At 43.5% G+C, this 26,011-nt stretch overlaps 3 protein-coding genes across 8 annotated transcripts; 1 reads left to right on the top strand and 2 right to left on the bottom strand.

Annotated features, from left to right (window-relative positions):
• The first annotated feature begins 5,896 nt into the window (after window positions 1–5,896).
• LOC120646466 (calcium uniporter protein 6, mitochondrial-like) lies at window positions 5,897–9,058 on the top strand. Its single transcript, XM_039923027.1, has 3 exons — window positions 5,897–5,966; window positions 6,901–7,328; window positions 8,272–9,058. Exons 1-3 carry the CDS (start codon window positions 5,897–5,899, stop codon window positions 8,725–8,727), a joined length of 954 nt encoding a protein of 317 aa, XP_039778961.1. The 3' UTR covers window positions 8,728–9,058.
• Window positions 9,059–9,289: 231 nt separating this feature from the next.
• LOC120646009 (probable galacturonosyltransferase 7) lies at window positions 9,290–15,551 on the bottom strand. Of its 4 annotated transcripts, none has more exons than XM_039922708.1 (9): window positions 15,118–15,551; window positions 14,985–15,025; window positions 14,782–14,853; window positions 13,844–13,976; window positions 13,707–13,759; window positions 12,854–13,173; window positions 11,043–11,400; window positions 10,413–10,955; window positions 9,290–10,113 (listed from the first exon to the last, which is right to left on the bottom strand). In XM_039922708.1, the coding sequence occupies exons 1-9, from the start codon at window positions 15,266–15,268 to the stop codon at window positions 9,835–9,837; spliced, it is 1,950 nt and encodes a 649-aa protein (XP_039778642.1). In that variant the 5' UTR covers window positions 15,269–15,551; the 3' UTR covers window positions 9,290–9,834. The 4 variants fall into 4 exon arrangements, with proteins under 4 accessions (XP_039778642.1, XP_039778641.1, XP_039778644.1 ...); XM_039922707.1 differs by having other exon boundaries at window positions 14,782–14,856; XM_039922710.1 differs by having other exon boundaries at window positions 12,854–13,149; window positions 15,118–15,550.
• Window positions 15,552–18,829: 3,278 nt separating this feature from the next.
• Window positions 18,830–24,866, bottom strand: LOC120646011 (pentatricopeptide repeat-containing protein At4g18975, chloroplastic-like). 3 transcript variants are annotated; one of them, XM_039922713.1, is made up of 10 exons: window positions 24,639–24,862; window positions 24,088–24,251; window positions 23,435–23,456; window positions 23,146–23,259; window positions 22,695–22,805; window positions 20,174–20,317; window positions 19,882–20,094; window positions 19,565–19,769; window positions 19,275–19,354; window positions 18,830–19,198 (listed from the first exon to the last, which is right to left on the bottom strand). In XM_039922713.1, exons 2-9 carry the CDS (start codon window positions 24,174–24,176, stop codon window positions 19,281–19,283), a joined length of 972 nt encoding a protein of 323 aa, XP_039778647.1. In that variant the 5' UTR covers window positions 24,177–24,251; window positions 24,639–24,862; the 3' UTR covers window positions 18,830–19,198; window positions 19,275–19,280. The 3 variants fall into 3 exon arrangements, with proteins under 3 accessions (XP_039778647.1, XP_039778645.1, XP_039778648.1); XM_039922711.1 differs by having other exon boundaries at window positions 18,830–19,174; window positions 24,639–24,861; XM_039922714.1 differs by lacking the exon at window positions 18,830–19,198 and having other exon boundaries at window positions 19,300–19,431; window positions 24,639–24,866.
• Window positions 24,867–26,011: the final 1,145 nt, after the last annotated feature.

The raw sequence follows: 26,011 nt of genomic DNA on the forward strand, positions 1-26,011 counted from the left end.
TTACAAAACTTTTTGCATGGATGGGCTGTAAATCGCGAGACGATTCTAATGAGGCTACTTAATCCATGATTGCAACAGTGATGCTACAGTAGCCATCCGCTAATTATTAATTAATCATGGATTAATTAGCATCATTAGATTCGTCTCGCGATTTACAACCCATCTATGCAAAAAGTTTTGCAAATAGACTTCATTTAGTACTTCAAATGCCCTGTTTACATCTTTACAAGTTTTTGCAAAATGAACTAAACACACCCTAAAGCATTGGCATCGTCCTAGAGAGTTTTTCTTCTTCTTTTTTTTTTTGAAAGAAGATGTCCTAGAGAGTAGAGAGTGAAATAAGGTGGCATGATTGGGGGATGGCGCTCCTCTCTCCCACTCGTACAATGCTTTTTTGCTCTGCCGTCCCTATCTTTTCCTGTCCGAGGGGCCCACCATTTCTTCTTCGGAATGACCAGTCCTTTTCTCACAGCAGAAGCAGAAGCAGAAGCCGTGCCCTGACCCCTGAGCTGTTGTCTTTTGCTCTCTCGTGTAGGGAGGTCAGCAGCACAGCATGGCAAAGACACTCCTTTGTTGCTCAGGGCAGAGGGCTGAGGCTTGGAGTTGCAGCAAAAGCTGTGGGGCTGTGTTTAGATGAGGTGAAAAGGGGAGAAAAAGTCACATCAGGCACTGTAGCACACTGTAGCACTTTTCGTTTGTTTGTGGTAAATATTGTCCTATCATGACCTAACTAGGCTCAAAAGATTCGTCTCGCAACGTACATCAAAACTATGCAATTAATTTTTTTATTTAACTATATTTAGTACTCCATGCATGGATTATTTGCTATATTTAATGTTTCGATGTGATAGGAGATGTGATGGATGTGATGGAAAGTTTGGAAATTTTGTGGGAACTAAACACACCCTGGATGGTTTTTGGGGGAGTGATGATGATAGTCGGGCGTGGTTGTTGGACTTGCCCAAACCTAGGGGCCGTTTAGTTCCAAACACGAAAATTTTTGGATGTCACGTCAATAGTTTGACTAAATATTGAGAGGGTTTTTTGAACACTAATTAAAAAACTAATTTCAGAACTCACTTGAAAACCACGAGACGAATCTTTTGAGGCCTTTGACCGCATCATTAACACATGTGGATTACTGTAGCCCTAATGACTAATCATGCACTAATTAGGCTTAAAAGATTCGTCTCGTCGTGTACATCCAAACTGTGTAATTAGTTTTGTTATTTAATTATATTTAGTGCTTCATACATGTATTTAAAGGGGAGTTGAAAATTTTTGGTAACTAAACGGCCCCATGGTTTGGTTTGATCTCATCTGATGATGTGGGATGTGATAGTTGCATCCTTACCAAGGTTGTGTTTAGTTCCCGAAAAAGTGTAAGTTTTGGTACCGTATATTTTGTTGTTATTTAACAATTAATGTCCAATCATAATCTAATTAGACTTAAAAGATTCATCTCGTATAGATCAGTTATATTGTGTAATTAGTTATTTTTTTCAACTGCATTTAATATTTCATGCATTTGCCTGAAAATTTGATGTGACAGATAGTGTAGGAACTTTTTTTGCCAACAAAACAGGGCCTAAGTTAAAGTTGCCACGAGAGTCTAGCGAAGCTTGGATGGCTAGCAATTGTGTGCGGGCGATGTGAGTGTCTCGTGTCCCAAAAATATTTGGACAACCTAGTCTACGTTGAATCCGGTCAGCATATAGGGTCTAACCTCTTGCATGACAGGCCAATGCTCCTGACTACTTAAAAAAAAGAGAGAGTCAAAGTTACCATGCGCTGCTTTGTTTGGCAGATTGAGGGGAGGAGCTCCATTATGAAATTGTGGGTGTGCAAGAAAAGAGATGGAATGGAATGGATGGGTGTGCCTCAAGTCCTATGGCGGAGCACCCTGTTGAGTTGTGGTCGTCGTCGTCCTGCAAAGAAAAGAGATTGGACTAGCAGCAGCAAAGTCAGCTGCCTTGCCTTGAAGCAAGTGTCGTGTCATGTGATGACATGTGATTCCAATTCCAACAGGAAGGAAGTCGAGTGAGTCTAGCCGTTTTCTATATTTTTATATTTTTCAAAATCGTTTTTATAAAAATATATTTTCGGTTTTACAATTTACAAGTTTATACCACTACCGCCGAGCAGGGGGCGGGAGGGGCCTATATGTAATTAAAATTTGTGTTTTATCGCATGTCGGGTGGCAGGCTCCCCCCAATATAAAAGCGGAGGTCCCCCCACCTGCATTTGCAGCAAACAACATCCATAAAGGGAAAACAACATCCATAAAGGGAAAAATGAGAGACGTGGGGTGAGGGAGGGAGTTGCAACAGCGAAACCCTACCGGATTCCGCACTTGTGATCTGCAGGTAAGTTACGTATGAATCCATTAATATTGTAAAGCAATTTAATTTAATTAATGTTATAGTATTAAAATTTCAGTTCAGTATTAAAATTTAAATTTATTACAGACTTGTTTCTAAATGAATTATAAATTAAAATAGAACTAAGTTTTGGATAGTGAAATATAGTATTAAACTTGTTTCTAAATATTGCAGCATAAGTCAATGGCTGTCTCCAATTTTGGAGGATTTTCATGGACCGAAGAAAAATCTAGTATAATACTTGAGATCATGACACATCTTATAATCAGTAAGAAGTTGGATGTATTAGCGGATGGTACGATAGAGATGGTGTTGTCAAAATTAGTTCAATTTAAAGATTTCACATTGTTTCGAGGTATTACAATGCAAGATGTAAAAGAACACCTGCTAGAACGTCGGAATATATACATGAGGGTATGTGAACTAACGAATCATCCTAATATTATTGGATTCTTACAAAGTACTTGAAAGATATGAATGCGGTCAGAGGTGTATGAGATGCACATTAAGGTAACTCTTATTGAGTTCTAATCTCATCCGTCATTTGTAATCCATATTTACGAAATAGTAAAATTATTGTGTAATTATATGCTAGGATTACCCTGAGGACACGGAGTTGATTAACAAATCGATACTAAATTTCCGTAAATTGGTATGTATCTTCGGTGGAGTTATGCCGCAAACTAGACGAAGGAGGTGGAAAAGATCTTCGGGTGATAGTTCTTGGCCTCCGCAAGAACAGATGACCGGAGATTCGTCAAGTCATGCTGCACCACCTCAAGCACCAACTTGTGTTAATTGGGATGATGATATGGATGACTTCATGCCCCCCAAATGATGGCCTCCAACACATGATGTTCCTCCCCCTGTACACGAACCTAGAACCAGAAAAGAGAGAAAGGGAAAGGCAAGAGGTTCGTCAAGTAATGCTGCACCACCTCAAGCACCAACTTGTGTTAACTGGGATGGCGATATGCATGACTTCATGCCCCCAAAACCATGGCCTCCATCACATGATGTTTGTCCCCCTATACATGAATCTAGAACCAGAAAAAAGAGAAAGGGAAAGTCGAGAGGTTCGTCAAGTCATGCTACACCACCTGCAGCACCACCATCTGTCAATTGGGATGACGACCTAAATGATTTCATGACATGATCTATAACATATGATGTTTATCGGTTTTAGATTGTGATGTAAATTGTGACAAGACGGCAGACCTCATGTACCTTTAATTGCAATATTTATATTGCAATATTTATATGTTTGCTATGTTTGATTGCAATGATTATATTTATTTATGAATCTTGAACCTCGTGTGGCTCTATGATACAATACCACATAAGATACAATGAACGAAATATAAATAGAACGTTAAACAAAATACCACATAACATATTACATTGAAGGTTTCATTCGTTACAACCAAATTCGAGAGAAATACGCACTGCCAACTAATAAAACAAGACATCTAGACATAGTATATACATAATATACTTAGTTTCGTACACACAAATATATTGCAAGATGTTACGTGCACAACTAGATGCAGCGAATTCTTGTAGGTGGAGCCGATCCATCCGTCAGATTCCCGGAAGGTCCAGCCTCGGCAGCAGCAGTGGGTACTGAAAGCTGTGGGCACTTCTTGTAAGTGTGACTGTCTGCTCCACACAAGTTGCAACATTTTTTCTTCTTTCCAACCTCGGACTCGTCCATTCCGTTCTGGATACGACGTGTCTGCCGTCGGCCTATGCCCCTCTTCATAGCTGGATCTGGGATGAGCATTGGATGGAATTTTTTTTGAGTGAATGGTCCTAAAATACTGATGCCGTATATCTCATGACACCAAGTTTGTGCAGCGACTTCCTTTGTGAAATAGTGAGAAATATACGATGCAGTATTTAACCCAGATACAGAACAAGCCGCGATGACATAGGAGCATGGTAAGTGATGAACCTTTGGCTTCTGACATCTGTAGAACACCCTCCCGTCAATGGTTATCAAAACTTCTTGAACTACCCTTTGTCTGCGGACACCCTGTTCGGTCCTGTCCCTGCATGATACCTCAAACCTTTGCTCTTTTGTGCATGATGAACTCAACAATTCCAACAAGAGAAAATCCACGAACACGACGGATTACCATATTGTAACACTCAGCATGGTTGGTCGTCTGGATCCCGTAACGCCTCCCATCTGTGTCATACAGAAGTGACCACTTCTCTTTAGGTGCACCATCAATCCACTGTGTAAATGATTTTGCACCTCGAACAAATAAATCTGTAGAACGTCTCCTATTGGATGATGAGGCCTGGCTCTTAAGCAATTCAGCGCTCATGTCATCAATTATACCCCCGCAAAGCATCGAACTTCCTCTGCTGATTCTGAGTGCACAATCGCTTGAACAAATTCATCAGATCCTTATTCTTGAACCGCTCATAAAAGTTAGCAGTCATATGCCTCACACACCACCTATTGACAACATCTGGCCATATAGGAGGTGAAAATTGACTACCTTCTTGGAGCTGCCTTATAGCTGCAAGTAGACCTGCATGCCTATCACTGATAAGGCAAACATTAGGCCTTCCAGCAACAACGTGATTCTTCAGACGTTCAAGAAACCAGTACCAGCTTTCTGTGTTCTCATTCTCAACAAAGGCAAAGGCGGTGGGAACTATCTGCTTGTTGCAATCAATTCCGATCGCCGTCAATATTGTTACCTTATATTTCCCTGTCAGAAAAGTGCCATCAATACACAGAACAGGAAGGAAGTAAATGAAGGCCCTCACACATGCACCAATGCAGAAGAAAGCTCGCAGCAAAATGCTTGGCCCCCCTGACAAGCTCGGTACACTGTATGTATCATAAGCACTTTCATGATTTCTGTGCACAATTGCTTCAAGCATACGAGGTAGGTTGTCATATGAAGCCTCATAAGTGCCAAACTGCATCTCAAACACTTTTTGTTTAGCCCACCAAGGCATTGCATAGCTGATCACATACTGGAAATTCTGTTCAATGTCCCTAATTATCAATGCAGGCTTGTAATCCATTTTGTCAAGAATCACCCCATACATCTTTTTGGCCACGAAAGTAGATGTGATATTACAGTGATGTCCCACAACACCTGTCAATCTACAAGTATGTGGTGTAACAATTGAACATTCCCAGTGTGTTTTGAACTTCCCCTTGTAGGCATGCACTCGCCATGTATAGTCTCTATCTGCACACCTCACCTCGTATTCTTTGCTGCTAGACTTCAACACTCTGAATTCCTTTCTCAGAGATATAGCCCAGACCTTCACAGCATCCTTCACATCTTCAATGGTACGATACTTTACCCCTTGTATGACCTCATTCACTCTGTATTCAAAACTCCGGACATCTAATATCTTGTACCACTGGATTCCCAAAACCCTCTTCACGCCATTCACTTAACACTGGGAAGCGCTCATCGTTCTCATCGTCCGATAAGTCCCCACATTGCTCCATTATTTGTGCATCATGGTCTTTTTTCTCCATGTCCCCCACAATTCCAGGTATCCGCTCGCCTTCATCTGCTAAACGTTGTGGTTCTGGTTCTATAGCTTGTACGTTCTCATCTTCTTTATCCTCTTTGAATGTTGTGTGTGTTGATCCTTCATCATATGTTGTGTGTGTTGATCCTTCACCTAAATCACCGACCTTCTGGTGAATCTGAATTACCATTGCGAGAGGCCACCGTCTTTGAAGAGCTGCGTGCATGTAATGTTTCCATTCTTCCGTACTACTTATAAGCGTCAACTCCTAGAAATCCCCATTTGTTTCCTAGGAAGTCACGGTATGAACCGTAAGCAAATGATTCTTTGGATTCACATTGAACTTCCCGTGAAGCCATTTGCGTATGGAACCAAAACTCATCTCTAGGGGTTTATCTAGACTGCACTGTCTTCGTTCCAACGATGATAGATTTACTCCATAGGAATCACGAGTAATTTTATAGAAATCACCGTAATGAACTTGAAACGCCACCTTGCTCGACATATCTGGCCATCCAAACACTTAATTTTCATTAAACCAGTTTCTAAAACCATGGTACGGCTTCAATTATAACTACTAATCCGAACCCTAAGCGGTTACAATTATAAAAAAACACTAATTATAGAATTAAAAATACAAAAAATTTAGAATGACAAAGTTGAGAAATATTGGTTACCTGCGGTTCGGATCCAAAATCCGATAGGGCTTCGCTGTTGCAACTCCCTCCCTCACCCCACGTCTCTCCTTTTTCTCTCTATGGATGTTGTTTGTTGCAAATGCAGGGGGGCTCGGCTTTTATATTTGGGGGAGCCTACCGCCCCCCTGCCGGGCGGTAGGGGCCTCCATGCGACAAAACAGAAATTTTAATTACATATAAGCCCCTACCTGTAAATTGTGAAACCGAAAATATATTTCTGTAAAAAACGATTTTGAAAAATATAAAAATATAAAAAAACGGGTGAGTCTGGTGTTCGTGAAGCCCATTGGCTTGAGTTGGTGGGCCAGGCCTGAAGCCTCAATGCAATGGCCTGGGCCGGCCGGCCCTTTATTTGATCTACAGCACAGGACGTTTTCCCCTTCCGGCCCACGAGCCCAACAAGGCCGCCATTTCCTTGTGGCGCGCGGCCGCCTCCCGCCTTCTCCTCCGCCGTCGCTCCCCGTCCTACGCACCTCTCCTCCTCCACACGCGCCCCTTCTCCCCGCCCCAGGCCGAGGTCACCCCCGCCGAGGCGCGGCGGCTCGTGCGCCTCCTCGCCCTCGAGGCGCTCAAGCGCCGCCTGTGGGACGGCCCGGAGGAGGTCGTGGGCTACGCCGACCTCCTCGACGCCGGCGCGGCGCGCACCCACGCCGATGCCGAGGCGCTCGCGCGGGCCATGGATGACGCCGGCGTCGTCCTGCTCTTCAGGGACAAGGCCTACCTCCACCCCGACAAGGTGGTTCACATTTCCAAATTCCAACCCATTTCCTCATTCACCATCAGTTACTACTCCACTTCCTTCCTTTAAATTTATTCTGAATTCCGATTCGGATATGTCCCTTTCACCGGCCTACTGCTTTGGATTTGGGTTCACATACTTGCTAACCACCTAAAAATGGAACTTTCCGTTTTTTAAAAAAGGAACTTAATTCATAAATTCCAACTTTCATGATTACAAAAATCCCATCAAATCCCAATATTCCTATATTATTCGAGATGATCTTGTCATACTGAATTTCTTAGTCATGTTTGTGACATGTAAGGAGGTACTGTTTGCCAAATGGGGTTCTAGCATCAATTACCACAAGTCTGAGTAAATGAGGTGACAGACACAGGTCAAGATGCACATGGAATTCTCAGCAATGTACGTATGCAGTTAGCTGAACTACCATAGGATCAACATTTACATGGAATTACAGTAACGTAAAGATTCAACGTAGGATGGTTATACGCTCAATTGTGTAGGCTCCAGTCCTCCTCAACCGTTGTTTGCTCCTCACCTACCCTGGTCAGAACAACGACCAAATAATTCTCTCGGAGGAAAAGTGGAATCTTGTTATTGACGTCCACGGCACTTAAGACATCTAAGCATCCACCTGAGATAAAGCTGCTGCCTGCTGCTTTATTCTTTGAGTGTTACACAATACATTAATAAAGGCTAAAGTTTTATCCAACAAGGATTGCATCACCAGTGTGAGATTTTTCCTTTTCTGTTGCTTTCAGCTGACTGCCTGTAGGAAAGCAACAATTTCGCAACCCTTGACAGTTAAAATAACACATATCAGCCTATTTAGTAAGAGTCAATTGCTTTCTGTACTCAACATGTAAAGATGGGCAAAAGGAGTCATTTGTGTAATTTTCTGACTGAATCTTGTATTGTTGATTATTGACCATTTTAGGTGGTGGACCTGGTTAGAAGAGCTGTGCCACTCGCGCTCGGACCTGAGAATGACCCGAGAAAAGAGGAGTTCAAGCAGCTCCAGGAAAAGAAGGGAGAGATTGACAAGTTGGCGCACAAGCAAGTACGGTGTATCCTGTGGTCTGGCTTAGGGTTCTTCATGTGCCAAGTAGGGCTCTTCTTCCGTCTCACATTCTGGGAATTCTCATGGGATGTAATGGAGCCGATCGCCTTCTTCACCACTGCTTCTGGCCTCCTTGTTGGCTACGCCTATTTCCTCGTCACCTCAAGGGACCCGACGTATCAGGACTTTATGGAGAGACTGTTTTTGTCGAGGCAGAGAAAGCTTTGTGCCGGACAGAAGTTTGATATGGAGAGGTATCTGGAGTTGCAGAAGCACTGTAGGTGCCCTCTGGAAGGCCATCACCCTCATGGTCCTAAGCTTCATGGCTTGTGACAGCCAAGGAACTATAGTTTCTCCTCTGTTACCTGATGCTTCACTGTGCATTCTCTAGGTTGTAGTTGTAGCCTTCATCTGAGACTATAGTTCGAGATAGCAACGTGGTCCTGATAGAATGCCTGGATCATATATAAGAGTTACCCTTTAGCTACATATCAAGGGTGAATGGTGAACCAAACTGAATGTTCAGACCTTGCAAATATATCCTGTGTGTTTTGACAGAATGTTTCGAGGACCCTAACGTTCTGAGCTGTGCCGGTATATGTTGCAGGCATAGCCACCAAGAAAACAAGATGACAGTTATGCAAATATCAAAGAATATATTTTTTTTCTTTTTTCGTTTGCTGTGCTTGGTTGCAGGCCCTAAATCCAAATTATGTTAGGCACAGCCGTCTTAATTCTCATTCCTTCACTCTTTGTAATAATGGCTGGATGCACTGCACTGCGATGTAAAAGCAAAAATATTGCTTTATTCCTTTATCTAAAAAAGAGAAGCAATCAAGCGAATGAGATTTGTACGACAGAAAGGTCCCCCCAAAAAAAAATGAATGCCATTTGGTAAAACAAACAACCGTCCATTATGCTGTCAATGGGATATCAGCGTCCCACAATAACAATAGCAAGCCTTACGGCAAAGAATTACAAGCGACTGCTCGCTAATTCAAGCAACATTTGCTGTTCCCTGTACACGATGTGCTGCAGTGAGCATTTGCCTTAGTATTGCTCTTATACAATGAGCAAAAGAATAAAATTAAATATTTTATACAAAATATCGGCAGCAAGGGGACTGCACTTTTGCAACTCCAAGCAGCAAATGAAAAAGGTCATCCAACCGTGCACAATCGGGTGAAAGAAATCGTCACATATCTTGGTACTCAGAGGTTTCACACTGGTGTCCTGACAGACGCTTACAGTTGCAAGTTTTTGCAGAAGGCATTTCAGTTTATTCTCCTTTTGGAATTTGGGCACTGTCTCCACAGGGTTGTATGCGGGCCATCTCCAGGTCCGGATTGTTTTTCTGTTCACCATAACCTTGTGGTTTAAGCAAATACATGAGGTCAGAGGTTCAAATGTTGAGTTTGGTGCATGTCATGTGATTCTTTATTAGTGAATGTTGCATTCCCTCATGAATATCTCTCCTGTAGTCATGTACTTCCTCCAGTAGCTTTTGTAATTGTGTATCCCCAAATCAAGCCAAGGTTTCATGACACCATTGTAGTGTAGAGTAGCAGCCTTTTCTATATGGTCTTTACTAATTCCATAATCATGTCCAAGGCCTGACTGAACCCATGAGTCCTCCAAAGGGTATATCAGATCTTGAAATGCAAGCATACTAACAGGGAGTGCTTTCAGTCTCTTTGATAGCAGGCTCTCCTTTTGCAACTGTAAGAAAAGCATAGGCAGTGCATCAGAAGAGATATATATTGTAGGTCATGAAAAAGGGTAATTCTCACTATGCCCCTGAAATATCATAGTTCCATTCACGGTCAAATGTCAATGAAACATCAGTGGCATACATGGGAACATCAATTTTTCAGCGGCATACGAGGAATTTATCTGGAAAAAGTAAGATAGCACTAAAGCTACTAGATGAAAACCAAACAAAATTTTCTAAGACAAGCATTGATAATTTAAGGTGAATTCTTTGGATAGGACTAAGGGGAATGGTGAGTTCTACTGACCTTTTGGAGTGATTGATCATACAAACTGGTGACATGGAGGTCCCTCCATTTTTCCAATTCAATGACATTCAGACCAGACAACCACACACATGCATCGGAGTTGAAACTATGTTCAGAAATATAAGATCTTAGCTGTCCTAATTTAACTCCACAGAACTGGACAGCACCAATCACTTTGCCATCCATATTGAGGTTCCACAGAGATGACAAATCTTTCTGGACAATCAAATCATCATCCAGAACAACTACTCTATTCAAACCAGGAAGAAGGTCAGGCAACAGGAAATGTGAATGGCCAAAAACAGATATGTACTCAGTTTTCATCTGCCTCAGGGAAGGTTCAGAATAATTACGAATTGTGACACGGAATTCCTCTGAAGGCAATAATTGTTGCATCTCTGCATGCTTTGGGAGTTTCAGATGATCCTCAATGTTAGTTACATGAACAGTAGCCTCCGAGTATGAATTTCTCTCAAACCAATGCTTCATCGCATAAAAATTTTGCGCATCAGTGAACAAATGGAAAACAATGCTGCCAGAATCCTGAAATGTGTTCGATTACAGAAGTTAGCAATCAGACGGATATCTCAACACGTTTTCAGTTTTTTCTTCTTCAAAATAACAGTATACCTGGCAATTTAAAACTGTTGAATTAATAGTGGTTGAAACTGCAAGTACGTTTCTGGAAAATATTACGTAGTGCTGGAAGGCAGGACTTTCAAGCTTCTGCCTATTTTGTTGGTCAGTGCGAATTGATCTAGATTTGAAATATTCTAATGTTAATCTCATGTTCAAGCAATGATGAGTTTTTGGCATAGTCTGGACACCAAGATGATATAGAATTGCACTCTGTCTTGTATGGAAATAAGCTTCATCTTCAGTTATATCAAGTAGCTGCCTAAGTTTCCGTTCAACATTAGAGCATCCTACTTCACAAGACTTGGCTCTCTCAATCGTGTGCTCCATTTTCTCTAGCTTCTTTGCAAAACTGAAAAGATCAAGCAGGCATTACCTTCAGAAACAATTTGAGAACAGAATAAATAAAAATAATTTGGAATGCAATATTTTGCAAAATTAAATCACACGCATCATAATGATCTATGCTACATTCTTCATAGATCATAGTTCATACAACAACAACAACAACATAGCCTTTTTTCCCAAGCAAGTTGGGGTAGGCTAGAGATGAAACCCGAAAGAAATAAGTTCAAGGTTCAGGCACATTGATAGCTAGTCTCCAAGCGCTCCTATCCAAAACTATCTCTTTAGAGATATTCCAATCCTTAAGGTCTCTCTTAACCAACTCATCCCACGTCAGTTTAGGTCTACCTCTACCCCTCTTTACATTATCGACCCGCTCAAAAACCCCATTACGCACCGGCGCCTCAGGAGGCCTTCGTTGGACATGTCCAAACCATCTCAGCCGATGCTGAGTAAGTTTCTCCTCAATTGGTACCACCCCGACCCTATCCCGAATAACTTCGTTCCGGACTCTATCCCTCATTGTGTGCCCGCAAAACCACCGCAGCATCCGCATCTCTGCTACACTCAGTTGCTGCACATGTCGCCTTTTTGTAGGCCAACATTCAGCACCGTATAACATCGCCGGACGAATTGCTGTCCTATAGAATTTGCCCTTTAGCTTTTGTGGCACCCTCTTGTCACAAAGGATGCCAGAAGCTTGCCGCCATTTCAACCAGCCAGCTGAAATTCTATGCCTAACATCTTCATCAATGTCGCCATCCTTTTGTAGCACCGATCCTAAATACCGAAAAGTATCCTTCTGGACCACCACTTGCCCATCTAGACTAACGTCTCTCCCCTCATGCCTAGTCGCGCTGAAATCGCACATCATGTACTCGGTTTTGGTCCTACTAAGTCTGAACCCTTTCGACTCTAACGTGCGTCTCCACAGCTCTAACTTCCTATTAACCCCTGCCCTATTCTCGTCAACTAGCACCACATCATCAGCAAAGAGCATACACCAAGGGATCTCACCTTGTATATCCCTTGTGACCTCATCCATCACTAAAACAAATAAATAAGGGCTCAATGCTGACCCCTGGTGTAGGAATCAGATGTCAAGACAAGAAGGCGTTATAGAAGGCATGTCAAGCCATGGAGATTTTGGTCATGCAGTTCTTTGCCAACCATGGATGGAGGTTTAGCAATAGGATTTGCTCTTAATAAACGTCTTCATCAAAACTTTCAGGTTGGCTGTTAGTCTTATCAGTGTTCTAGCAAACGGATGTTTTGAAAAATTTGTAATAATCGGTTGTAGCCTCTTTTGAGGTCAAGGCTGGGTGCTCTCTTTCCCATTATCTAAAAAAAATTGAAATAAGAAACCAAGCCATGTAAATGAATTACCACAGCAATGTGGGCGAAAAAATTTATTAAAAAAAAGAGATCGTATAAGGTTTAAAATATAAGATGATACTAACACTGTTGGCAGATCAGCATCTGTGATGGTGTCACTTAGCATGCGTTCATGTTCTTGAATGCTTTGCTTCAGTTCACGGGTAAATCTTTCGCGCTGCTTTATTTTTGCAATACTAGGATAATGAGCCCTTGCAATAAAAAGTTGATCCTTAAGCCTCTTCACAATAGCATCTTTCATAACTTCCCTATGCTCAGTAGACCAGAGGCAGTAACTTCCATATTCATGTTCACAGGACTTGGGATTCCCCTCATGCACTGTCTCTTGACCACGGTTCTGTTTGCCGTTAACAACAGTATCCTGTTGCAAAACGGTGTCAGATTCCTACGGGACAAAATTAAAGCAGTTATGAAGGATCCCTAGTAAAAAAAATTCCTGGCCTTAATTTAAAACAGTATGTAAAACCAATTTCACAACTAAGGAATAGTTGATCAATATGGCCTTAAATGTTGAGTGGTTGTAGAATTGCCGTAAAAGCCTCATACCATGAACTGAGCTCAGGCCCTGTTTAGTTCCCAAAAAATTTCCTACAGTACCCGTCACATCAAATTTTTGGACACATGCATGGAGTATTAAATGTAGTTGAAAAAAATAACTAATTACACAGTCTAACTGATTAGCACGAGATGAATCTTTTAAGCCTAATTAGTCCATGATTGGACACTATTTGTCAAGTAACAACGAAATGTGCTACAGTACCAAAACCCAAACATTTTCGCGAACTAAACACAGCCTCACTTTTTTTTGTGTGTAAAGCCGTTGAGTCTACTCCACTATTATTCAAATCCGAAAAATGCAGAGTTGCAGACTACTTTAATACTAAAAAAACGCAGGACAATGAAGAGATTGTTTGTTACCTTTGATCTCCCGGACAGGTCCTTCCTTTGATATCTTTTCAGCATATGAGGTCCTGAAACACCGATGGATACTGGTATAGTGTTTTTCGAACAAAACTACTAGCAATTTTTGTTGTTTGTATGCTCCAAATACTTACCTATACTTTCGAAGGTGTCATTATTTAGCTCAACTAAAGAGAAAGCACCTTTGAGCTTTGCTTTTGATTTGGATCTAGTAGATTTCTCAACCAGGATCCCGTTAGATCCAGATGTCTTCTTTTTGGAAACATCCTGCATACAAATTTTAAAAAGAAAGGAGGTTAGTCAAGATTGAAAAGGAAACATTTGAAATTTTTTGTATAGCTGGCAAGCCAGGAAACATTGATGCGGCGAAGTGATTCATCTAACTAGCTAATTGGGCAGCAGTTTCAGATTTGAGCAAAGTTTCATCAGCAGTGTTGGACACACCACACGCAGCCGGTGTTAATTCAGATTTCAGAGGCTATGTAATAATATTTCGCGTTCATTTTCAATTCAGCTATGGATTGGCAAAAAAGTGGTCACAGAATATAGAAAAGTGCAGCCACCAATTTTTTGAAGAAAATAAAAAAAGCCAAGCAATGGGCGAGGAATCCCACAATGGAATTCTAGAAGGTATAGCAAGGGAGCATCTTGCCAGCAGCAGCAGTTTTGGGAACATTTTTATCGGAGGCATGGCATGGCATGATGAAAGAAGCAATTTTTCGTTGCTACATACAAGAATAGCAACTTCGGAATGGAGACAAAGGCTGTAGGTTGTTAAGCGTCACTGCGCGCAGATGCAGACGTGCGCAGAACACGGACGCACACGCTTAGCGCGTGAACGCCCTAAATCTGCAGCTCAGTTTCTCATTTCCACGAAAACAGGGTGGGAGAAAAAAAACCAACTTGATTCTCGTTGTCGATGACATAAATTTTTACCGCATTTCGCGCAACTTGGCGTGGAGACGCAGTTATCTCGCTTTCGCCAAGATAGGAAAGCGAAGAGCAGTGGCTGTGTGAATGCAGTAAGGGAGCGCTGTAGCAGGCAGTGGTAGTTGAGTGGTAGCAGCAGTACCTTGAGCAGCTTGTGCTTCATGGCGCCCCCATTCTCCAGATGCTGCTTGTTACGCGCCCCGACACCGGCCAACTTCTAATTTCACAGAAGGAATCAAGGAAATCAACAATCAGAAGATGGAGTCTGGTTGGTACCCCGAGAATGAGAATGCAGTAGAGTTGGAGAGGAGAATGTGAAGTTGGCGCGAGAAGATGCTAGTTTACGGTGCTGATGACAACCGCGGCGTGCTCCTCCGATCCATAGCCTGCAGGGATGACAGAGCAACACGGTTAGAGGGGCAAGCAAGAGAGGCGCACAGATCCGGGTGGCCGACCCTAGAGGAGGCAGCGTACACACCAGGGCGATGGAGGCCGAGGAGGAAGACGAGCGGGAGCAGGATGGAGCAGACGACGAGCGCCGGCACGGCGGCGGCGAGGGCGGTGCAGCGGCGCTTATTGGGCGGCAGCAACAGGGGAGAGGAATGCTGCTGGTGCCCCTTCATGTTCATGGTAGTGGGCTCTGGGCAGTCTGCTCCCGCTACCGCCTGTGCTCTGCTCTGGCTCCGCTCCTAGCGCCGCCTGCTGCAGCTCGGTGGTGGGGCTGGTGATGCAATTACTTCCGCATTTAAGCTACAGGAAACAAGGAAAGCAGGCCGCTTTCTTCCTCCTCGGTTCTGCAACTGCAATGGAACCAAGTGCACCACTGCTACGCCTACACCAGGCAGGGGTGGAGTGGAGAGAGGCTGGAGTGAGGAATGGGGCGGGCGGAGGAACACTCTCAACTCTGAATCACTGAATGGACCCCTCCGTATGGCCCAAAACCCCTGCTTTTGCAGTTTTGCTTTGGACGCGTCTTTCTCTCTCTTCGTCTTTGACAGAAAACAAGTGGACTACCTTGCTCTGCAGGGGCCAGCTTGTGTGCTGGAAAACACAGAAACTGCTCCTTCCAGTTCCTGATACAAAGTTTATTTCTTTCTTTCTTTTTCTGTCGCTCCTCAGTAAAAAAATGGATAATTTAGAACAGTGGCTCTGCTTGTTAAACGTCTCAAGAATCAAGACAATATTACTGATTACTCCCTCAGTTATTTGTGTGAAAATAGTATGAGTAGATAGGATTGTACGGGAAAGTATTTTTCATATCAATACACTTTTGCTATGTACTAAAAATATGTTATAACAAAAATAGAATCAAAATTTTATTTTAACTGCCACATCAATTGTTCAATATTCGTCACTAGAGGACGTGGAGAAGACAAGTTTAGGGGTTAGTTGCTCTTCTTTTGAGTGACATGTTTCTATCATTGATTCATTTCCTTTCATTTCCCCACAGGTAGAAACGGAAAAGCACCCGGAGATGATGCCGCCGGAAAACTGAACCGAAAGGAGGAAAAGAGTCTGAACTCCTGACCACGATGGCCATCTCTGTAATGTGCACGGCGTTGAAGACAGGTTGGTGCCTCGCTTGCCATTTTGCACGAGACGGAGAAGACAGGTCGGCCAGGCGGCCACCGGACGACGGATTCATCTCGGGTCCACACTTTTTTTTTCCTTGTTGTATACCGACCGTGGATGATTGCTTTGGTACCGTCTAGTAATCGACCGACCGGATCGGATCTCTTTTTTTCATGGCCCTCTTTCACTGCTGTCTTCACATGCATGCTGCATCTGCCGCCCGTGGATGTGTTGGGTACCTAGTACTAGTTACTGCTTACTGTTCAGCGCCAGCTACGCCACCCAAAGTTTAAGCTGGTCTCGTCATTAGTTATTAGGAGCAAAAGGAAAAGTGATTTTGGAAAGAAGATAAACAAGTTCAATTCAGTTTACCTGGAAGCTAGCACTATTACAGTAGTACACTAAGGCCGTGTTTAGTTCCCTTTTTTTAAAATTTTGAAAAAGAATCTTTTCATATTTGAAGTACTAAATATAAACTAATCACAAAATTAATTACAAAACTCGTCTGTAAACTACGAGACAAACCTAATGAGTCTAATTAATCCATCATTAGAGACATTTAATATACTATGCAAGCGATTTACAAAAAATTTGGAATTTTGAAGTTTGAAACTAAACACACCCTAAACAAATTTGAGTAGTAGAAACACCATCTACCATCTGCGCGCACATGACATCATCAAACACGTCAGCCTAGCTCTCACTTGAATATGATATACTAGTATTCTACAATGCCAGATTGCCAGTGTCTGTCAGTCAGTCAGGCGCTCGAATCTCTGTTGCATCAGACACAAGGGTGATATCCTAGTAGTACTCCTGTAGTAATTAGTATTAAACTCGATGGTCGGCGGTGAAACGCTGCGTGATTCGTGCTGATCCATGACCGATATCATCGGGGTTCCCATTTTCTTCTCTTACTCTTTACTCATCACACAGTTCACGACAGTAGTATATACAGTATTATATGCTGGTTGCTGCTGATCCGGCCGGCATGCCCATTCTTGACTAATTAACCAACATCCTGCTGGTGAAGTGAGTGAATCAGATCAGAGTGTCGTCGCTGTATTGTTCCCTGCAGTTGCTTAATTTAATCTGCATGTGATGCCAATAATCTCATGCGTTGCATGCATCAGAAATTCAGAATGAGAGCTAGTATAGTATGTGTGTCGCCCACACTTGCAAGATCGCACTAACGCAGACTAGTACTAGTACTACAGTACAAAGATGGGCCTGGCATCCTGGCTTCTTTCTTTCTTTCTTTCGCGTCTTGATATCAATCAAGATCAAGATGGTTGGAGGTTGGTGCCAGCAGAATTAACCATACTATACCACTTCAGGTCACTCACAATCAATGCCCACCCGACTCGACTGGATGAAGCTTCAAAATAAGGAGCAATGCAGTAAAAGTAAAAAAGAAGCAGCAACGACTTCACCCGACTCGACTGGTTGAAGACGCTCCGTTTGGCTCGCTATGATTGGTGATTGATGTTAATTTATTATGAGAGAAAAATACTGTTGACTGACTGCTGCTGGTTTGGTATGAGAGAAAAATATTGTTGGCTGGTTGCAGCAGAACAGAGTGGAGTCGTGATACACATAATACGTTTCACTGTACGACACGATACGACATACGAGCAGGTACTTGTTGCAACGCAACACAAAAAGGAACTGATGAGCCAACTTCCAACAATCTCAATTCTAAAAAAAGAGAGTAACGCAGTACTTTCAAGCTACTGCAAAGCAGAACATCCGAGGGCAGGTGGTCGAAACTGAAATGCTGAATGCCTCTGTATTCAATAAGAGGATCAGACACTGGCTTGGGATAGATACACACAACCATCAGGAAGTCGACCAGCACGTTCGTGCAACATTTTTGGGTAGCACTATTCGCCGGCGACCAAAGCGGCCAAGCCACCGCAAACATGTCCATTATGCAGCACTAGAATGCTGCACATTATGCAGCACATCTTTTAGCACCAAGTTCTCAAAGAGTGGAGTAGCGGGCCAGATCGAGGCACATGCTGGGAACAAGATAGGTAGCCATGTCTGTATGCCTATCGACTGAGCGTGCAAACCACTTCGACTCGACTCCATGCATCACAACTAGGGTTCCATCATCATTTCCTCTCTTTTCTTTTCTTTTTTCTATTATTACCCTCAGGGTCAAAAGCCAAAACTAGAGGCGGCCGTACATCAAGAGCCTTCCTTTGAGACAAAAGTCCCATAACCATATATCATATGCTTGGCCTGGGCCCAACAAAAATACAAGCTTCAAAGTTTCCGTTGTATGTTTCCGTGATCTCTGATGGCCTGCTTCGTCAGTCTTCACACGGTGGGAAAAAAAAGGAAGGCAAAGCATCGTGAAAGCAAAGATACGGCCACCGGCTTTAGCTTACCACTTCACCTGCTATCATACCTATCCAGATTCTCCTATGCTTTTCTTTAACCTTCAGAGTTCCAGCAACGCTCAAAATGATAAATAAATTTCAACTTCCTGTGGGATTATACGGGATGGGTGTATGTGTACACCATTTTGCCCTCAATCAACAGTGCAGATTATACAGCAGGCCCATAAGCCATAATGGTGGTTTAATGTCATTCTAAGTCAGAGGGTTAGATGGTGCCAAAAAGAACGGGATGCGCCTATACTCATCATTTAGTAACAAACCAAAATTTTCAGTTTCTCAACAAATACAAATGCCCGCCCTTTGTACCATGGGTCCATGGATAGACAACACCAATAGTAACCATTGATGCCAGCCGGGATGGTCTGTTTCGCCCAAGCAGGTTTACCAAAATAAAATTCAGAATACTGCAAACTACGGACAGCATCAGGAAAAAAAAAGTGGTGGCTTGTCCCACAAATTAGGGGGCACGCTACTGTCTGCATCAGCTAGACATGAACTGAGAGCATTTGAGATAGTTAATGCTGGCAGCATCCAGTTTTTGTCTCGTCTTATAGCCTGGTCAATCGATCAGTAATGAGTCTAGAAGCAGAACAGAATAAGGGAGATGTAAACACAACTGTGAATTAAAACTCATCAACTGCATACTTTACATCACCTCTTGTCATGACTTAATGGTGGCAGCAGTTTCCTCATCAACTTGAAGATTTCCAGATGTTTCCATCTTGCCGCCATCCACTGAGAACAGAATAATATTGTTGTGATTTATAGTGCCCTAGCATATAAATTGAGCTCATGCAGCTTGGGGGGATACTCTAAAGATAAAATAACACTTGTCACATATCCTCCTAAAAAGAACTAAGTTCTTCATGTGAGGCAAATGGAAATTTCACAGGCGTGGTGCATAATGTCTGAAAGAACTTTTTCACATGAGGAATGGAAACTAACCGCCTGTCTTATTCATCTCAGTCCTTTTGGATTTGGAGCCTTTCTTTCGATCACCCCGAGATGGCTTGTTGTATAAATCTTTGTATTTTTCAAGCAACATTTTCTTTTCTTCTATTAGTCCAAGCATTTCATATGCATCTTCAACTTTCCGTATAATATCTTTGCGTGGAGGTTTACGACCACATGCTTCTAGTTCTTTGAAGAGCTAAGTCATCAGAAAAGGCAGGAAAATTCATTCAAATAAGTTATGTTTTCATATGAAAATAAGTGGAGCATAATCTAAACTGGATCAGAAGTGACAGAGTTCAGGTTCAAACCTTCACGAGCCTATCTATCCTATTATTTCTGTAATAGATTGCCAACATTAGATGACAGAAACGCCAAGGAACTGAATGCAAGTCATGGGATATTTTCTTCTGCCAGAATCCATGTGCTTCCTCAGCTCTATTATCCTTCTCAAGTGCACGCACTAATTGCTCATATGTTCCCATTGTGTTTCCTTGCCCTTTGCTTAGCATCCATTTTATCACCTGAGTATGTCATCAGACGAAATATACTTAAGAATGCATAGAAGACAAAAACAGTTGAAAGTAATTTAGAATACAGTACCTGGACAATTCTATGCCATTGTTCCTCCTTTTCAAGAGCTAGAAGTGCTTGCCTTAGTGGAGCCAGAGGGAAATCCTGCTCAAAGGCAACCCAAGCATCAAGGGTGCCATAAACAACTTCTCTTGAATCTTCAAGGCCAAGGAGCTGCAGTTAGATAACACTGTATTTAGTAATTTTGTTGCACTGGGTGTTGGAGTATATTGAGCCCATGTATAGAGGCCCATCCAGAGGCCAATGTATAGGAACTATATATCCCACCCTTCTAGGGTTTGGAGGAATACAAGCCACTATTCTCTCCTATCCTCTCTTCTACATGGTATCAGATAGGGTTTCCTGGCTACTGTAGCCGCCGCCGCCGGCGGCGCCATGGCCGGCCGACAGCCGGCGTCCTGATCTCCCGACACGTCGTCTTCGACGAGTCGGATTTCCCCTACTCCACCTCCTCTACACCTTCTCCTAACCCCGAGCTGGAGTCTCTGTTTCTGACTGACCCGGTGGTTCAGCCACCGTTACCTGTCTGTCCTTTTCCTGCAGGTTTTCCCGGCACGCCGGCACCGTTTCCGGTGATCCCTGCTGCGCCGAGCGCGGCACCGATGCCCGCGGTCGCGCCACGCGCGGTCCCCGGACCTCCGGTCGTGCCGCGCGCGGACCCGGTGTCACCCGCTGCGCCACGCGCGGCCCTGGTGCCTTCCCCTGAACCTGCGCGGTACGCTCAGCCGGTGCAGGTGTACCGGCGCCGCTCGGCGCCGACCCCGACACCGCAGCGGTACGCTGAGCCGGTGCAGGTGTACCGGCGTCGTTCGGCGTCGACACCGGCGCCGCCTCCTGCTCCCACTCCACACCACGCTCTCTTCGGTACCCCTCCTCGCTACGACCACCTTCGGGTCTTCGGGTGTGCGTGTTACCCTAACACCTCCGCCACCGCTCCTCACAAGCTGGCGCCCCGCTTGACTCGTTGTGTGTTCCTCGGTTACTCCCCTGACCACAAGGGGTACCGATGCTTTGCAGTACCTCACCTTCACCAGGCCGGACCTCACCTACGCTGTTCAGCAGGTCTGTCTCCATATGCATGATCCCCGGGAGTCACACCTTGCTGCACTGAAGCGTCTCCTCCGGTACGTCCGTGGCACTGTGGACCTCGGCCTGGTACTTCACCGCTCGTCCTCTGCTGAGCTGGTGGTCTACACCGACGCTGACTGGGCTGGCTGCCCGGACACTCGTCGCTCCACCTCCGGCTACGCCGTCTTCCTGGGCGGCAACCTGGTCTCCTAGTCGTCCAAGCGGCAGCCAGTTGTCTCCCGCTCCAGTGCCGAGGCGGAGTACCGGGCTGTCGCCAACGGCGTGGCGGAGGCGTCCTGGCTACGACAGCTCTTGGCGGAGCTTCACAGCCCGCTCGCCAAGAGCACGCTCGTCTACTGCGACAACGTCAGCGCTGTGTACCTCTCCACCAACCCCGTCCAGCATCAGCGGACGAAGCACGTGGAGATCGACCTACACTTCGTGCGCGGCAGAGTCACCATCGGCGATGTTCGGGTACTCCATGTCCCGACTACCTCACAGTTTACTGACATCTTCACCAAGGGGCTGCCCTCGTCGACCTTCTCGGAGTTTCGATCCAGCCTCAACGTAGCCGGTGGCTAGTTGTGGCTGCGGGGGGGTATTTGCCCTTTGTACTCTATTTGTACTCTCTTCTTGTCCAGTCTTGAACACCGCTGCGTCGGTAGTTCAGACTGCGGGGGGTGTTAGCTTTCTTGTTGTCCAGTCTTGAACACCGCTGCGCCGGTAGTTCAGACTGCGGGGGGGTGTTGGAGTATATTGAGCCCATGTATAGAGGCTCATCCAGAGGCCCATGTATAGGAACTATATATCCCACCCTTCTAGGGTTTGGAGGAATACAAGCCATTATTCTCTCCTATCCTCTCTTCTACACTGGGCAATATCAGCTAGGTGACTGGAAAAAATAACTTCTTGAAAAAATTTAATAGGCACAAGTGGTGTAATTTTATCCATGCTGAACAATAATATACTATGTGCACCCAGGTCAATACCAAATGATTAACACACTGTTTGACTGTTTTATTCATGGAGGATACAATCCTATTAGTCATTCAAAGAAGAGCTAACAGGTGCTAGCATAATCTACTTTCCTAGGAGACCAATTCATCACATAACAAATTAGCTGCTCTCATTCTTCTACCGAAGTCAAGAAAACCATGGAGAGATGTGAACTAACTACTATCTGCCATCATTCTTCTACCAAAGTCAAGAAAATCATGGAGAGATGTGAACTAACTATATCTATTATCCTTCAAGTGAAAGAAAACTGTCTATAAAATGTACCATACAATTTGAATCTGGTAAATAAAAAAAATGGAATTACATGCATGCTAAAAAATTCGTCACTGTACTTTGTTGTCAGTTATAATTTTCAAAATGTTTCTGTAGAGTGTAGACACATTATTAGTGCATGTATCATCATCATTTGAATTTGAAACATAATATGCTATCTGAACATACATACAGTATTGACAAGATATTCTCTTTTCTCCGCCGAAGACAAATTTTTTCCAATAGGCCCTCGTTCCAATTCCCTTGTGCTCTTTTTTATGCGATCAATTATTATATCAGTATCCTGTGTAAGAAAGATAAATTCTGTAATCCACATCTCATATAACGCCACAGTTTTGAAGCTAAACATAATCTACCAACCTCAAGAATCATAAATGCTCATATGGAAGCAACCTGGAAATGTGCAATAAACTATTCTATTTAGTCAGTGCACCCAAGTAGAAGCACTGAAGAAATTCATCTGGTTTGGATATCTACTGGGTTGTTTGACATGCTGCTGGGCAAATAAAAATAATATAGGATCTCTGAATAGTAACAACAAGAAGGAAAGACTGGCAAACAAAATAATTACAAGATATATAGAAATATCTCAATACAAAACAGAGTGATATTGTTGTGGGTACCTTTGCAGGTGTAGTTGGTTCTAACTCCTCAGGCTGATATACTCGACCTCTGGTAACTTTTTCGGAAGTAGAGAATTCTCTAGTAGCATGCTTGTTATACCAACCAGATATGGGCTAAAAAGATGAGCCAGAGGCGCAAATAGTTTAGGACTAAACCATGGTTCTTAAGGCGAAAAGGCATCCTGTGGCGCCATAGGTACATCTTGCCGCCTAGGCGATGCTTTAAGAACACTGGACTAAACAGAATTAAGGAAAATGAAATTCTTTATTCAGATGCAGAGGTGTGTACCACTATATGCGAACTCCAGAACCTGCACAGTGTAAATAAAAAGGAAGAGTTTATGAAACATTGTCTCCTTAAGAAATCAACTATGAACCTTGTAAGGGGGAATGCAAAAGTTAATACTTGCAATTTATAGTTCGGCAATCAAATATTTAGAAATGCAATTTCCAGCATCATCGATATAGACGCTTGCCATCGGATAAAAACTACTTGAAAAATGTTTTCACTCTGAACCCCTACAATGGCATCAGCGCACAAACTACTGCTTGAAAAATGTAGCAAGTATCAGTCCTAAGTAGTTAATCGTTGCATTTAGGTTGGACCAGAATTACAGAACTCAAATTTCGAAACAAGAATGAGTGAGAGAAGAAGAAAAGGAGAAGTTCGAACCGTCTCTTGTACTGTCACATTGGCAACTCCATTCAGTACTTGACAACATCCGGGGGAATGGGATGAAGTATCGACGTATCGTAGTTTGAAAGAAGAGGTAAACATAAACAAAGTGCGGCGCGGCAAAGTGAACTGGCCGTTGTACACCGCTACTCTGGCTAGGTAAGTGGTAGCAGTACTGATTTGCTGGGAGACGGGCATGACAATTTGAAGGAAGGGGGAAAAAAGGTGGGTTTACAGAGTAATGGTATGGGCCTGGGCAAACTCACCAGTGGAGAGGGATGGGATCGCAGGCTGCGTGTCCGGTGGTGGATAGGCGGTGAAAAGCGCGGAGGGGTCGCCGGAGATGCCTGAGCATGGCTGCGGCGATGGGAAGCACTGGACGGCGGCACGTCTGGGAGTGGCAGACCCAGGATTTGAACCTTGGGTAGTTCTAGCAAAAGAATTTCAAATGCAATATGGTACAAACAAAACAAAATCCATCCATTCGAAATATCTCCAAACAATTCGGAAATAACCAAAAGTGCAGTAATACATTAAAAATGTCTCCAAATAACAACTTAAATTGGACATAACATCTCTTGATTTAACCCCCTCCCACTTTTCTGACAAATGACAAGACATAACAGTAGTAACAAGAAGATATCAACCTCTAATTCTAAGGCTAAATTATTGCAATTTGTCAAACCAAGTGCTCTACTGACTAATAAATCCCTAAATTGCTTTACTACTAATTCACCACTACTAGCGTATCCTAGTCCCAATTTGTACACAAATATGATGGAAAGAAAAAAGATCAACTTGTTGGAGAGACCCTAACCTGTAGAGCAGTGAGCACAAGGGTGAAGGACTGAAGGGACGGCCGGTCGAGCGAGCGAGTTGGCGTCTCAGGCGGCCGAGCCCCTGAGGTCGAGGCCGGCAAGGTCAGGTCGGGGCACCGCGAGTCGCTAGGGCTGGTTGGTGGGGGCAGGGGCGTGGGGTTGTATGGGAGGCGGTGAGCCGCGCTGCTGCTGCGGCGCCGCCAGCCGGTGACGACCGCGGGAGCCGCGCCGCCGAGCCTGGTGACGGGGAGATGCGGTCCGGGAGTGGGCTGGGCTGGGCCACCTCCGATCCTTTTATGGGCCAAATCAGTAGGCCCGCCAGTGGCAGCGAAGGCCTGAGGGCTGGGCTCCAAAGTTACTTTCACACGGGCAGGTAGAGGTAGAGTAGATACAGGCCCATATGTTTACCCAAAATCGTCAAAGTGACGTTTTTTTATATGCGGAAAATGCCAAATGGATGCTCTAGAGTAGAGTAGACTAGTATTTTTTTGCCTTTTTCCGATGATGTAATGAATGGAGTACTAACTTGTTGAATGAATCCATTTGTCGCCGTTGGGAGTTGTTATTACAATCTAACAATAATATTTTTTTTTCTGAGGGATAATAACAATAATAATTAGTAAAAGAGGAGGAGGTAGTGTGGGATCCAGCTTTATTGCCTATATATATATATATATATATATATATATATATATATATATATATATATATACACACACACACACACATACATACCAAGTCCTTTGCATATTGTGAGATTATTTTATATTATAGACCGTGTGGGCCCCGCCCTAATGCCTAATTTGTTTGTTGAATCCATTTGTCGCCGTTGGGAGTTGTTATTACAATCTAACAATAATATTTTTTTTCTGAGGGATAATAACAATAATAATTAGTAAAAGAGGAGGAGGTCGAGGGGATCGAATAGAGATATTTTTTTTAACGTAGTGTGGGATCCAGCTTTATTGCCTATATATATACATATATATATACATATGTATATATATACATATATATACATATGTATATGTATATATACATATATATACACACACACACCAAGTTCTTTGCGTATTGTGAGATTATTTTATATTATAGACCGTGTGGGCCCCGCCCTAATGCCTAATTTGTTTGTTGAATCCATTTGTGGCCGTTGGGAGTTACAACATTCCTAAGGGGGGCTAATACTAATATAACGTTGTTTCCTTGGATGTGTCCGATCAGCGTGTTTACACCGGCAGCTGATTGACAGACAAGAGGCGCGCGATAATGACAATTAAAATGAATTAATCGATACAGACTGTATATGTACTCCTATAGGGATAGATACAGCAAGCAGAGAAGAGAAGTCGTCAGATCGGAGATGGCAAAG

The sequence above is a fragment of the Panicum virgatum genome, chromosome 8K (assembly GCF_016808335.1).
Source record: "Panicum virgatum strain AP13 chromosome 8K, P.virgatum_v5, whole genome shotgun sequence".
Taxonomy (NCBI): Eukaryota; Viridiplantae; Streptophyta; class Magnoliopsida; order Poales; family Poaceae; genus Panicum; species Panicum virgatum.